Source organism: Pelmatolapia mariae, linkage group LG8, assembly GCF_036321145.2.
Source record: "Pelmatolapia mariae isolate MD_Pm_ZW linkage group LG8, Pm_UMD_F_2, whole genome shotgun sequence".
Taxonomy (NCBI): domain Eukaryota; kingdom Metazoa; phylum Chordata; class Actinopteri; order Cichliformes; family Cichlidae; genus Pelmatolapia; species Pelmatolapia mariae.
The window spans coordinates 13,565,687-13,580,639 of record NC_086234.1 but is presented as its reverse complement, the minus strand read 5'-3'; the positions used below and the strand labels follow the sequence as shown (position 1 = coordinate 13,580,639).

At 39.0% G+C, this 14,953-nt stretch overlaps 1 protein-coding gene across 2 annotated transcripts; it reads left to right on the top strand.

Annotated features, from left to right (window-relative positions):
- Positions 1–2,119: 2,119 nt before the first annotated feature.
- On the top strand, positions 2,120–13,532 carry aldh18a1 (aldehyde dehydrogenase 18 family, member A1). Of its 2 annotated transcripts, none has more exons than XM_063482973.1 (18): positions 2,120–2,221; positions 2,425–2,530; positions 4,403–4,554; positions 4,960–5,109; positions 5,540–5,644; positions 5,726–5,878; positions 7,050–7,140; positions 7,776–7,900; positions 8,322–8,466; positions 8,557–8,630; positions 8,755–8,854; positions 9,196–9,416; positions 9,773–9,910; positions 10,029–10,224; positions 10,305–10,426; positions 10,605–10,791; positions 12,190–12,285; positions 12,421–13,532. In XM_063482973.1, exons 2-18 carry the CDS (start codon positions 2,434–2,436, stop codon positions 12,615–12,617), a joined length of 2,349 nt encoding a protein of 782 aa, XP_063339043.1. In that variant the 5' UTR covers positions 2,120–2,221; positions 2,425–2,433; the 3' UTR covers positions 12,618–13,532. The 2 variants fall into 2 exon arrangements, with proteins under 2 accessions (XP_063339043.1, XP_063339042.1); XM_063482972.1 differs by having other exon boundaries at positions 5,726–5,884.
- The last annotated feature ends 1,421 nt before the right edge of the window (positions 13,533–14,953 follow it).

The window sequence follows — 14,953 nt, the reverse complement described above, 5'->3', positions numbered from 1 at the left end:
TAAATGGTAAATTATGACTGAGAAAAGAAAGAAAATACTGATACTGTCTGAAAAGAAAACGGCAAAGACAGATGCATTCAGCATTTATCTGTGATCAGCATTGTTTAAGACAAACAACAATCACAATGTATAAAATCCAGGTGAAATTCCAGTACCAACCAGAAAAAAACAATGCAAAGGTCTTAGATGTTTTAGGGCCGCTCCATCACACACAATACACAACAATATAAAAACCACCGGGACTGGAAATATAAAAATATGTTTCCACTAAAGTTATCAGACATAATAATATATAAAATGCACATTAAACATTCTGTAACTAAGTTTCTACTACTTAAAAAAATAAGAGAGAAAAATAAGAGGAGAGAAAATCCTGCTGGATAATTATGTACAGATATGGACTGGGAAATGTGTTAAGACGTTTAAAGGAAATGAAAATGATCATCCTACAGTGGCTAAGTTAAAAGAAAGCTTGAAAAACAAAGTGAAAAAAAAGATATACCAGGCTTCTTTTTTTTTATGCCACCTGTTGGGGTCAGACAGACGGAAACACAGAGCTGATGCTACACTGATTAAAATGTGTTCTTTAATTTTTTTTGACCAGTGTTTATTCCCTAACACCACTGTATATGTCTGTATAAGTTTTGGAGGAGAGGGTCTTATTGCTTTGTATTCTGAACATGACAAGATTCAATCATGTCACTGTGCACTTTCACTCGGCCTGTACTCAATGTTTAGAGGTAAATGTGAATATCGGTACACTGCTCACAGTTCAAATAAAAACACGTTGATGTTATGTAGGTATAATGTGCAGTCTGCTCAAAACTGTTAAATATTTCACGATGCTAACACTTCTAACAAGAACTGAACACAAAGTACACCTGAGGTTCATATACCCTAGTAGTTATCAAGAGGGAGACGTGAATGTGTATGTCCTCATAATTCCATGAAATCATTGTGAAGAACACAAACATAGTTAAAAAGAGTTAAAAAGAGCCAAAAATAAACAGAGTTAAAATGTTGCATCACCCACTCGCACAGACACGTTTGTGGATTAGTGCAGGCAGGAGTACGGTAAGGGTCAGTTCCTTCCCCTGAGTCAGATAGACAGATAATAGAGCAAAGGAGAGGAGGAACATGGAAGAACAGATAAAAGGGAAAAAACAGACAACAGAGAAAAGAACAGGTCAGGTATAATGGAATAATACACACTTAGCCAGAGCAACAGGAGTCAATTTAGTTATCTATAGTCCCAGGGGCAGTGGGGGTTCAACAGTGTGAGTCAAGTCTCCTCTGGGTTACTCTATTTTGTCGAAGCACGATAGTGTAATTACAAAAATACAAAAGCAAAATAAAGTCATGTTTTGATATTTTTTAACTATATGGAGCAACTGAAATATAGGTGACAAGGTAATTATAGAAGTGCAGGACATGATTTCTGCATCCACCACTTCCAGTTACTTTTAAATTGACTAAATGAGAATAATAAAGGAAGCATTTAATGAAAAATGTTTTCGTTTCAAACTGCTGTGGCCCTCTGTATCATTACATGTCCTAATGTGAGGTTATGGGTTGGAAAAGCATTTAGAATATATTGATTCCTTAAGTAACCATCAACACACAAGTCAGGATTTTTTTAAACAACACAATTTTTTTTATGATCTCTTTTGTTTTACTAGAAACTCTTACCTATTTATCACCCCTTACCTCTGGTGCTCCTCCACCAATGACACTGGAGTAGAGCGCTGTCAGTATTACAGTAGTGACCAACAGCATTGTACGAGTGCATGACTGTCGGGTGGCAGGGGTTTATTTTGAAAAGTGAAAACAATTACCGTCTTCCGTTCTTCTTCCGCATTTCGCCGGCCGGCCTGACGTCATCTCCTACCACTTCACAGCCAATGTACAAGGCGTCGGTTTTTATTTTTTAAATATCAGACTACAGAGTGAGAGTTATTAGTTTATTGTAGTTATCAGTATAATATTTTTTAACGAATATTTTTTAAACGTTAGCGAAACGCTCCGTGTTCATTCTCTTTGCTGTAAGCTGCAGCAAAAGTTTCATCACTTAGGGGAGGAGCCGTGTCCGTCTGTGTTCAGAGCACTGCTGTGACAAATGAAGGAATGAACGCTTACAGAAGAAGAAGGTGAACAAGAATTAACAGAAGACAGGGGCTGGTTCGCGCGCAGGACAACATATACCGGGACTTCAGGAGGTTAAGTAAGAAGAAACACGTTAATATGCATGGAGCAGGAGGTTTATTTATATTTTGACTGTACACGTGGATGCAAGGAATCATGTTGCTATGCAAGAAGACTTTATGTCTTAGGTGGATGGAAAAAGTTGATGTATTTGTCCTAATGTGCATTGGTGTTTCTGTTTTCTTTTTTATCACTGTTTGTGTGTTTCTGTCTCTATTAAAGACCATAAAAATGACCATGATGCTGCTGAGGCTCACCCTGTGTTCAAAGATCCCCTTAGATTCACCAAGACACTTAAGCCAGCTGCTCTCCAGAAAACTGACACAAGGCAAGTAATCCAGTGCTTTATGTGCCTTAACCAAATAAGGCACATTTAAGTGCCTTAACCAAATTTCCCCTTGTGGGACAGTTAAAGGAAAGGATTATTCTGTGTGTTATGATAATATTGTGGCAGTCTGGGTTGTACCAAAAAAGTTATTTCTGGTATTTGCCAAAAAAAAAAACCCAAAAAAACCCCCCAATTTAAACTGTTGTAAGTGCCTCGATGGCCTGTAATCTGTCAAACATATGTGAAACATATTTATCTCTAATGAATGATAAAAGGCATTTTGAGCCAGAAAGAACATTTTCGTCACAATATAGAAGCCTCAACTGTTTTTTTGGCAAAGTCACTTTTATATATCCTTTATTTTTCTGGGTAAAATGTGTAAATTGACATATAAAATGTCTTTTTTCAATGAAAATCCGTCCATGAAAACAGCACAAATGACATCAGATATACCATCACAGTTCTATAAAGATATTTTAAGTGGCCAAAAAGGACTGGATTGATTATAATGTAGGTACAATAACATAGAGTCATGAAAAAAACTTGTACAACAAATAGTTTTCCTTATTTTATTTATAACCCCTCCGTAAAACCTGTTGACTGTCTATTTACCAATATAAGCAAAGCTGTTACACATAGAAAACACACAGAAACATTAAAAATCTCTTTTTGGCAGTCGAACACCAGCAAGTAAATGTAATATGCCAATTGTTTTAATTAATCCCAGGACAGAAACTTTTTGATATGTGGTAAATCACTTCAAAATAATAATTGTTCATGCAAATCTTTTTTCCCAGAGGACTGTCTAAGAATTGGTTACAAAAACAGACATTTTAAAGACAATAACTATATATTGTGACTGTTGTTTCGGTTAATCATCACACATATAGACCAGCCATTGATTCAGAATTAAACAAATAATCACAAATGAAATGATAATTAAAGTGATCTTAGCAAGCTAAAAAGTTTTTATAGTGTATTGGTCACATGCTCAAACATTAAACTATGTGCTTTTGTAGGTCAGGGCAGTTTCTGACCTGCTCTACTCTGTAAAAGATGTCACCGGCTGCTCTCTTTCTCCTTTTTTTCCTCCTCTTTCTTTCTTTTCTTTTTTTTTGTGCGCTCTCTCTGCCCACCTCTCCCACGTGCCTGATTGCTCCACAGAGATGTGTAATGTCAGCACAGGCTTTCTCTGAGTGTCCTGCTGATGTGGCAGTTTGAAGGCTGTGATTATCTGTTTCCCAGGTTGCAAATGGATGTGTGGAAGGGCCTCACACTGTTTGCTTCATTCATGTAATCAATGAAACGGAAACCCAGCAAAAAAAAAAAAAAAAAAAGATTGTTTGAAATGGTCAGTTAAAGGAAAAATGTTTACCCAGATAGTGTTACATCAGCAAATGCAGAAGGGAGACATTTTTAAACTACAATAAGTAAAGAGATGTACACTCACTTGCCACATATTTGTTACACCTTGCTTGTACTGAGTTGGACTCCTTACCTTCAGAACTGCCTTAATTCTTTGTGGCATAGATAGCATCATGCAATTGCTGCAGATTTGTCCGCTGCACATTCATGATGTGAAAGCCACTTAAATCACCTGATATTTACTTTAAACTCCAGCAGGTCATCATGACCATGTCTACATGCCTAAATGCATTTAGTTGCTGCCATGTGACTGGCTGATTAGGTAACTGCATTTTGCTAGCTGTACCTCGCAAAGTGAATGCTGAGTGAATGTAATCAGGTGTTATGAGATCATCTTAGTATTTAGTCTAGTGGGCAGCATCATGAACATTATGTTGGCAGCTGGCTCTTATTAAGCACAGTACTGAAAAGTTAAGTGTGATTAATAATCAGAAAAATATCTTCCAGGTGGCCAAGGCAGAGCCCATAGCAGCTCCTTCGCACACCGCAGTGAGCTGCGCCAGGCCAAGAGGATCGTAGTTAAGCTCGGCAGTGCCGTCGTTACACGTGGAGATGAGTGTGGCTTGGCTCTTGGGAGGCTGGCCTCGATTGTGGAGCAGGTGAAAAACCAAATAAAATGATGCACTCTATACATTTTAGAGATTATTGTGTAGAAAATTCTTGACACAGGAAAAAAAAATCAGTAGGTAGCACAAGCTTTGACCTAACTGTTTTAAAATTCAGTGATGTGTAAACCAATCTGTGGGTTTTCATGATCTTTCCCATCCACTGATGATGTTTTAATTTCTCTTTTTCATTTGCTTCATCTCATTTTTTATCTATCTGTAGACACATGTGCTGTAGTACTTGCTACAGATAGTACAAAATGGACATTTATCACCAAGTTACAGAATGGATGGTTTCATAATTTGTTAAAACTGAGCTTTAAATCAAAACCATTAGTGAGTCTGAAGAGGAAGAAAATGGCCCCAGCAGTGAAACTAAATGGGTCCGTTGTTGCGCAGGTGGCTATGTTGCAGAATCAAGGCAGGGAGATGATGATTGTCACCAGTGGAGCTGTGGCCTTCGGCAAGCAAAGACTGAGACATGAGATCCTGCTGTCCCAGAGTGTTCGGCAGGCGCTGCACTCTGGACACAGTCAACTCAATGACATGGTGAGAAAAGATGGGAACTTAGGGTGTCTCAGAAAATAAAGATGCTGATGTTAGCTGAAAACTTTGCCACTTTGCTGACAAGGTAAGTCAAATCTTCACCAAATGCTTTAGATTTTCTTCAGTGTGAAAATACAATGAAATATCATCCCAATATAATTCCACAATAATTTCTATTATTGTGAAGCTCATTGTTTACAGTTAATTAAAACTTTATGTTTATGCTATGGTGCAGTTAGCTTTATCAGACAGTTCACTTGAACAAACACGTGCACTTCAGTACAAATACTACAAATCATATGTTGCACTAGCTTACATTTATTCTTCTTTGTGCATAAAGTGTGTAGGTCACACTTTTCTGTCTAGCTTACTGCTGATAAATTGCACTTGGTCGGTGTGGTGTAATTTGTCTTTGTGTTTGTTTGTGTTTCAGTCTTTGCCAGTGCTGGAGGCCCGAGCCTGTGCTGCAGCTGGACAGAGCGGCTTGATGGCCCTGTATGAAGCCATGTTCACCCAGTACAGCACTTGTACAGCACAGGTGCTTTGCAAAATTCTTGCTTAATTAATTACTACTGTTTAAATTTCTCCCTCACTACATTTTCTGATTTTGTGCCGTCAGGTCCTGGTGACAAATCTGGATTTCCACGATGACCAAAAGAGGCAGAACCTGAACAGCACACTGCGGGAGCTGCTGCACATGAACATCGTGCCAATCATCAACACCAATGATGCTGTGGTGCCCCCTCCGGAGCCCAACAGCGACCTGCAGGGGGTAAATGTGGGTACAGACAGCATGGGGGCACCGCTGGTTGTAGTGATGGTGGCAGCAGGGGTGGCAGACGGTGTTTATGATTTATTTTTATTTTTTAACATCCACTATTCATTAACTACAACATTTTCTATCTTACACACACACACACACACACAAACGCTGAAACACCTCTGCCACCCCACCTTACCTTGTTAGCTCTGCAATCAACCATAAAGGCATGTGTATGCAGGGAGGGGATAGACAGCAGTGCGTGTGATCACTGGGCATCCTGTGAGGATAACTTACCTCTTTTTATCAGATTATTTAGCTTCACTTTCTACTGCGTTGTATTTGTATTATTAATATTACTAATTATTGACTTAGGCAGCTAGAAGACTACTACTTATAAGTCAGTGGTATAACTTTAGGTTTTCTTTAATTAACAGAAAACAGTTGTTTTCGGGGAAAAAAAACTTTCTAGCAAGATCGATATTTTAATAAAAATAACTACCTATTTTATGTAATTTATCTGCTAAAATTTATGCCGTGGTGAGAAATCTACACTGTATGTATGCCACAACTACAAATCTTACATTGTAACCTGGCATGCACCTCCCTAGTAATCACAATGTTTGGCCTGTTCAGTGCTTGTGATTCATTTTGTGCATTTTTCCTTACATTTCCGCTGCAGTTTTTGAATTTATCAGTGAAAAAATAACAATCATTACCTCAGTGTAAGGAATAATAATCTTAGCATCAATGTAAGGACACAAATTTTCTGGTGGGAGATTTCCAAAATCTCTACAAAGATTCATCTCCAATGTCTAAATCAGCCATTAGAGTGGCCACACCTACTTTTGTATCGTTTAACTTTAGGTTGTCCTGAAAGGAGTCAGTGTTAACTTCACAGCTCTGTCCAGATACAGTCACATCTGATAGAAAACAACCAACAAAAAAGGCCAAACCTCAAGCATCAAAACAGCTCTTCACAAGCATATCTCTGAGTTGATCAGCTCTGTTTAACATTTTCCAGATGTTGCTGCCAACAGTGTTGCAGAGTCATATGTATGAACATATTTGTGTTTCAGTTTATCTGCTTAGTTCTGTCTTTAAAAAATAAGCTCATGGGTTACTCTCTGCTGCCGCTTTTCTGCCTTCAGGAGCTTACATGAGCAATTTTCTGTTTCTGCAGGTGATCAGCATTAAGGACAACGACAGCCTGGCAGCACGGCTAGCTGTAGAGATGAAGGCTGACCTGCTCATCGCACTCTCTGATGTGGAGGGTATGTGTGTCACTGCAACAACACTCTGGGTCAGCTGTTAGGTAACAACACCATCTGTCTGCTCACTTTGCTGACGGGGGGAAAAACATCCCTCTCAGGGTCAATGGAGAGCCGTATGAGAAAGACAAACACACACTTTCTGCCTTCGTGTTTGAAACTAATGCTGATGGAGCTGACACATGGCGTCCATGCGCACACAGAATCACGGCCGTAGTCATTCAGCATCATCTGGATGGCTTTTAGAATATTAAATAAAACAAAACTTCAGCAGAGAAGAGTGATCATAGTAAACTGTCATATGATTATGCACAATAAAAGGGTACTATCCAGGATTTTCCTTTTAAAAAAGGTTGACTTGTGCAAAAATAGTACCTTTCAATCATCACGTAGGGCTTTCTTATCAACAGAGATCTTGCAGTTTCTTTCTATATCTGTATTATTTCGTGTTTGGGATGTTTCTGAGGATACAACCTTTGCTTTGTTGTTGCTAACTAAACTCTATATTCACCAGGTTTGTTTATGGCTTTAGTAACATTAGCAATAAAATGGATGTGGGAACAATTTAGGCTGATGTGTAAATGCTGGTTATTTTCATCTCGAGCAAATAAGTCATATGCGTAATGTTCATATTGTAGGACTATACAACAGCCCCCCTGGAACAGATGATGCCAAGCTCATTGACATCTTCTACCCTGGAGACCAGCAGTCCATCACCTATGGTACAAAGTCTAGAGTTGGGATCGGAGGCATGGAGGCCAAGGTTGGTGAAGTCGCCCATCAAGTCATTACAATAAGGAAAAGTTCAGGCTTTTCCTGTACATTTCTTTTTACTTTTTTTTTTTTTTTGCATCAGTTTTCTTCAGAAAATTCTTTTACATAAACCTAAATGAGAAATACAAGCGACCAACAAAACTCAGGGTAGATATCACAGACTGGGGGCAAAAATCCTTAAAGTATGAGTGGTGATATATAAAATAAGATGAACAATAAGAGGTCAGATTGTGCTTGTTATTACATGTAACGTGTTGGAATGACCCAACTCTCAGATGGTGTCTTCCAATATGATAATGCTTCCATGTCATATTGGACGCGATAAAAGATTGTACGTTTGATTGGACTGAGTATTAAAATTAAGTAAATCTTATACAAAATGGTTTTTTTTAATCTCTGCTTGGCTGCAGGTCAAAGCTGCCCTTTGGGCCTTGCACGGTGGCACCTCAGTGGTTATTGCAAATGGCACCAACCCCAAAGTAACAGGCCATGTCATCACTGACATTGTGGAGGGCAAGAAAGTAGGAACCTTCTTCTCTGAATTTAAACCTGCCGGTGAGTTTACCTGAGCTGAATTTTTTTTTTATTGCTGTAAAACTGCATCTGCAGGCTCTGATATTTAATTCTGTCCTGACTCTCCTTCAGGCCCATCTGTGGAGGAACAGACAGAAATGGCGCGCCGTTCTGGAAGAACCCTTGCATCTCTGCATCCAGTCCAGGTGACACAGTGTTTTTAGATAAAGGACTCGGGCAATATCTTTTATAAACATTAAAAATGTAAACAGCTCTTTGGGTGATTTATCACTTAAAGAGAAAAACTGAATTATTTTGTTTACTTGTCAGAGGAGTGAGATCATCTGCCATCTAGCAGATCTGCTGACTGAAAGGAAGGAAGAGATTCTGGCTGCAAACAAGATGGATATGGACCTGGCTGTCAGTGCAGGTAACAGGACACCACATCAAGTCTGTCTGGTTTTTGAAATATAAACTAGACTTGCAGAGACATTTTATTTGTTTGATGTTTTATGTTGGTATTGTAGTGCTAGTGCTTTCACATTCTCTTAAAAAAATAAGGATAATAAATTCATGTGCCTTGTATGTAACTGATTTCCAGACTTCAGCAGCTTTTGCATGTATATTGCTACAATAACTTCAACATTGAACCTAAGGGATGACATTCTCGTGTGTTGCCACCAGAGGGCGACTTTCCCTTTCTCTACATATGAGTTTTATACCTCACTACCTGCTATCAAAGTGTTACTCTGCTATGCCTTCTTTCTGTAGGCCATTTGCCTCCAGCCATGCTGAAGCGTCTCAGCCTGTCACCGGCCAAACTTAACAGCTTGGCAGTAGGTCTCCGCCAGATAGCCATGGCCGCCCAGGACAGTGTGGGTCGAGTGCTGCGCAGGACCAGAGTGGCTCATAATTTAGAGCTGGAGCAGATTACTGTACCCATCGGGTTGCTTCTGGTCATATTTGAGGCCCGACCCGACTGCCTGCCACAGGTATTGCTGCAGAAGAACTTAAATCTTAACAAAAACATATAAAACACTTGAACATTGTTGAAAAAAATTACATATGGGACAATATCAAGACAAGGCTGATATTTGACCTCTTAATGTCCTTGTATTTCATCACACACATGTATTAGACTGGGATAAAACTAAAATGTTAGAGGTTAATGGATATATGGGGAAGTTACTATGAATAGGAGATTAACATATGAATAAATAATAACACCTTGTATTTCTGCAGAACTTACCATAACACATCCTGTGTTTTATATGCTTAGCTAACTTTTTGGTTTCCATTTTTATAAATGTACTTTGTCACTCTTTCTTGGAACACCTGTAATAACTAGGTATCAACACTGGCAATAGCCAGTGGCAATGCCCTCCTGCTGAAAGGAGGAAAAGAGGCAGCCAACACCAACCATGTCCTCCACCAGCTCACCCAGGAAGCTCTTTCCATGCATGGAGTAAAGGAGGCTGTGCAGATGGTAAAACTGATTTCCTACATATTTATTAAAAAGCAGTGAGAACCTTGTGTCATCTTTAAAGCACTTTACAGCACACTCTTCTATCTGATGTGATTCACAAACCTGTATTTCTTCCCAGGTGAGCACCCGTGAGGAAGTGGAGGATCTGTGCCGACTGGATAAGATGATAGACTTGATCGTCCCCCGAGGTTCATCCCAGCTGGTGCGGGACATTCAGCGAGCGGCCAAGGGCATTCCTGTGCTGGGTCACAGCGAGGGAATCTGTCACGTCTATGTGGACTCAGAAGCCAGCATTGACAAAGTCATAAAAATCGGTCAGTTAGAACAGTTCCCCCCATATAAATGCCTGTCAGTCATAACATGCCAGCGACTGACTAATGCTTTCCTCTTCTAGTGAGAGACTCCAAGTGTGACTACCCAGCTGCATGTAATGCTATGGAAACTCTGCTGATTCACCGGGACATCCTCAGGACCCCTATGTTCGACCAAATTATCGACATGCTCCGCACTGAACGGGTAAAATGCCAAATACATGCACTAAGTCAATATTCTGATTGATAAATTAAGGAAAACTGCGGCTGACTTTCAATGTTACTCATTTTTAGATACATCACAGTCATCCAACAAAATGAAAACGTTTTTTGTCATAATATATTAAAGTTAGAAATAATTTATTTCTGTCTGATGTGACTAGGTGAAGATTCACGCAGGCCCTCGGTTTGCCTCCTACCTGACATTCAGCCCCTCAGAGGCAAAGTCTATGCGGACAGAGTATGGTGAGCTGGAGTGCTGCATGGAGGTGGTGGACAGCATGCAGGAGGCCGTAGAGCACATACATAAGTATGGCAGCTCCCACACAGATGTTATAATCACGGAAAATGGTAGGTGATGCAATATCTTGCTGTTAGTACTTTGTTCTTGCCCAGTCTCTTTCTCTCTCTCTCTTTTTAAATACATTCTACCAATTTGCTTTTTAATTCCTTTGCCTTGTAGTTTCACAGTTTCTGTCACATCTTACCTCACCATGACTGAGTAGCACCTGTCAGTTTGGTCATTCTTCTTTTGTTCCGTGTCTTAGTGTCTTAATATTCATCAAGTTTTCCTTCTCTCTCTGTTGGATTCAGTCCACCTTACGTCTCACTTTCTGCCATAGCGATTAATGAGCAGTGACAGGGTGTTGTCAGGATGAGTGCACATCCTCCCTTTGTGACTCTAGATTGTGGACGGAGCCCATTTAAAATGTACAGCAGCTGATTAACAGTTTAAAAGACTTCTCATAACTTTGAAACATGCTCAGACACACTTCTGTCTTTGAAGTGAGCCGTCATGCTGTGTGTCCTTAACTCATTTTGAAAGAAGCTATCCTGTGCAGTTTCCAGTGTGTTCTCTCACTTTAAGGCTGTGGTCATTACCATGTGGACAAAACTGATGTCTCATATATTTTACAATTTTCTATTCACATGTGGACACTATTTTATGAGTATCGTTTGAATGGTAGGAGCTTAAGTTTTTCAGTAAGGCAAAGAAACTCGGGTTCACGTTCCTTTGAAAATATAAATATTAAAAACATTATGTGCTTTTATTCTGGCAGTCAGAATTAACTTTTAAAAAATAAAGCAAAGTGTTTGCTGGTAAGATTTCCACCTTGAGGATGATCTCACGTGCAGTGGAGGATGTGTTGCTGCCATCTAGTGACCACAGAAGGTACCTCAGTGAATTCCAGACTAATCAGTTTGTATCAAAGTTGGATATTATCAGAGAGGAAGATTGATAAAAATGGTGAATACGCTGTCTTCATTAACCTGCTTGTAGATATATTTTTGGATGGATGTGCACGGTTCACGTGAATTTCAAAGATTATGTCAGGGGGACATATCTTTGTTTTCAGGAAAGCCTTTAAATCAGGGATGGGGGAACTCCAGGCCTCAAGGGCCGGTGTCCTGCAGGTTTTAGATGTGTCCTTGATCCAACACAGCTGATTTAAATGGCTAAATTACCTCCTCAACATGTCTTGAAGTTCTCCAGCGGCCTGGCAATGAAGTAATCATTTGATTCAGGTGTGCTGACACAAGGTGATATCTAAAACCTGCAGGACACCTTGAGCCCTGGAGTTCTCCACCCCTGCTTTAAATGATAGGTTTAGGTTTTATATAAGGTTTCAGTCTCATTCAGTGCATTAATGTGTCAGTTTAGCTCAGTTTCTATTCTCATTTCTTTAAATTAAGCCCCAAAAGTGTTTACAGACACAATAGCACTAATGAGATGTTTTGTTCTGTCAGAGGACACAGCAGAGAAGTTTCTTCAGCAGCTGGACAGCGCCTGTGTTTTCTGGAACGCTAGTTCACGTTTTGCAGATGGCTACCGCTTTGGACTGGGTATGTGGTGGTCTTGTGTTGACATCCTCTGTGTTGTTTTCTCTAATCCTGCCTGAATATTTTTACTCATATTTCACTGATATGTTCTCTTCATGTAGTCCTCATTATTTGCACTCTTTCTGTACTTTTCTCTAGGAGCAGAGGTAGGTATCAGCACGGCTCGTATACATGCCCGAGGCCCTGTAGGCCTGGAGGGCCTGCTCACAACCAAGTGGGTCCTGAGAGGTGATGGACACACAGTAGCCGACTTCTCGGAGCATGGCACCATGAAGTACCTGCATGAAAACCTGCCTGCTGGGCAGCCTTTAGCTGGACAGAGAGACAGCAACTAGGCCAGAGAGTCTGACAGCATTCCTTTGGCCTTATTACGAACATTGTTTGCATCACCATCCAGAAGCTCCCTCGGATTTTTCTCAAGATGATGGTTGACTGTTTTCACTATCTTCAACCTTTGAAGCACATAGCTGCTCAAAACAGCAATGGTTCATTTTATTACTACATTTAAAAAGATGTTTCTATTTAAGGACTAAGAGTCTGAAAATATTCTACCTCAGCTTAGGTTGGCTAAGTCAATAAGCCCCAATATAAACTATGCAAAATCCCCAAACTGTGTTTAAACCATGCAAAAAAAAATACTTCACACAGATTGAGATTCGTCATTATTTTCTCATTTGAATTTGTTCTGGGCAAACTAATTTTAATAATGGTATCTTTTAATTAAATTTATTTTTTTAAAAAGATTTTGGTAGAAAACAATATTAAAACTGTTCATTTATTTACACATCTATTTAATAGCTTTAAATTCCTTGCTTGATGTCATTTCTTTTTCCTTTATTTCCTGGTAATATCTCACTTTAATAATGGTTGTCTGACTATTCTCCCTCTTTAAGCTGACAGGTCATATGGTCCCTGTCTCTCTATATGAAAAGTGTGGCTGTATGCTGATTACAGATAACTAACATGCGTCTGTCTGCAGTGACTCTGATTAGCTAATATATGTCTGGTACCAAGAAGCCAGAGCCCCTGTTTAATTACTCTGACAGTAACTGTGCAAACTAAGAATCTTTCTAAGCACACATTAGTAATGGACTCTAAGTACCTTCACAGTTACACATTACTCTAACAACCTATGAAAAACACTTCATTGCTATAATTGATATATCAAAAAGAACCCCTAGCAGTGTGTTTTAAACAACCACAGAACATGATTTTTCAGTTTGATCAAAAATATCAAAAAATATTTACAACAAAATGCACTTGTTTATCGTTAGAAGTTATCCCAACTTTATTATATGTGTGGTCATGGATACACATAGCTGATGGCTTCTCTCTAGCCACTGCTGTATTACTATGGTAAAATGATCATTTAATTTAAATTTACATTTAATGTTGTAACCTCTCTGTGACTAAGGGCTCAGTGGATTACATCGGTTTATTACCCACGAGGTTCACACTGACTGTACTGTAAGTGCTTTCTTTGTTCAAACAATATTTGTACCCCCCGTTTTAATTCTGGGATGAACTTTCTGTATGTTTCTGATATATTGTCTTTTGAAAATACCCGTGACATTATCAGACATGCAGCTTGTAAATGTATTCGTAAAATCTTACCTAATAGGATTAAAAATATGCAATTCTAGGACATCAGAAAATGAGATTTTTGCTCTGCAATAATGACACTTAAATACACTCTAATTTACATGCATCCATTTATTCCCGTAATTTTTTATTTATTTGATTATTGTTGCATGTTGTGTTCTTTTTTACATGCTTTGTTGCTTTCCTGCTTGTTCCTTTTGGCGCCCAAAGCTTCTGTCAGAGCGGGAATCGTAATTGACAAGCTGCCTCCTTCAAGCTGGAGGGGAGAATGCGACTGCCTTTAAATTAAGCTTTGTAACATTCCAGCCTCTGAGCTGCTATCAGATGTCTTGCAATGCACACTTAAGGATTATTTTGGGTTATTTAATAGCAGTATTGTAGAATAAAAGTTGAAAAAGAATATTTGGATATTTTTCTTTCTTTTGTCTTTTTTCTTTTTTTGGCAGATGAAATGTTGAGCATTTTCGCATGTATGTTCATCTCTGTCCTGGCACTAGTCTTTCTACTTTCACAAAGAACACAAATTAATGGGGAAAAAAGTCATACTGATCTGAAAAACAGATGTCTAAAAAGGCCCTTTTTAAAGTTGCCCATAGGGGAATTCGCATTGCTGGAAGTGGGGCAAGTAACATGGAAGACAATACTATAGAGGTTTAATTATCCAGCCATCAGAAATGAAAAGGGAGAAAAGGAGAACTGAGACTAATAATGGAATCGCAGTCTTATGTTCTGGGTTTCTCTGTTTCTTCTTTTTTCCTTTTTTCTTTTCTATCATCTAAAGAATTCATTCTCCAAAACGCACTACTTACCCTTCAATCAGCTTCCCATCATCAAGTCCAAAGGGTTCAGAGATAAAGAGGGAGACAAAACTCGGATCTCACTCTTTTGTCCTTTTTATGTGTGGAGCGATTGAAAATATCATCTAAATGACTGGAGGTAGAGAAGGAACAATCTAGGGACATTCAGTATTGCTTCTTTGATACATAATGTTTGATAGAATTGTATTTTACCATCTCTTAAGTGTAAAGAGTTGTTTGTTACAGTTACAGTAGCTATTGAAGTGCAGGTG

What these genes read in the sequence shown, in the direction of transcription:
- aldh18a1 (XM_063482972.1), top strand. Translation starts at nt 2,434, where the DNA reads ATGACCATGATGCTGCTGAGGCTCACCCTGTGTTCAAAGATCCCCTTA. An exon ending in ACAGTCAACTCAATGACATG is followed by an intron (nt 5,110 to 5,539) that starts GTGAGAAAAGAT and finishes TTTGTGTTTCAG; the next exon opens with TCTTTGCCAGTGCTGGAGGC. An exon ending in TAAAGGAGGCTGTGCAGATG is followed by an intron (nt 9,911 to 10,028) that starts GTAAAACTGATT and finishes ATTTCTTCCCAG; the next exon opens with GTGAGCACCCGTGAGGAAGT.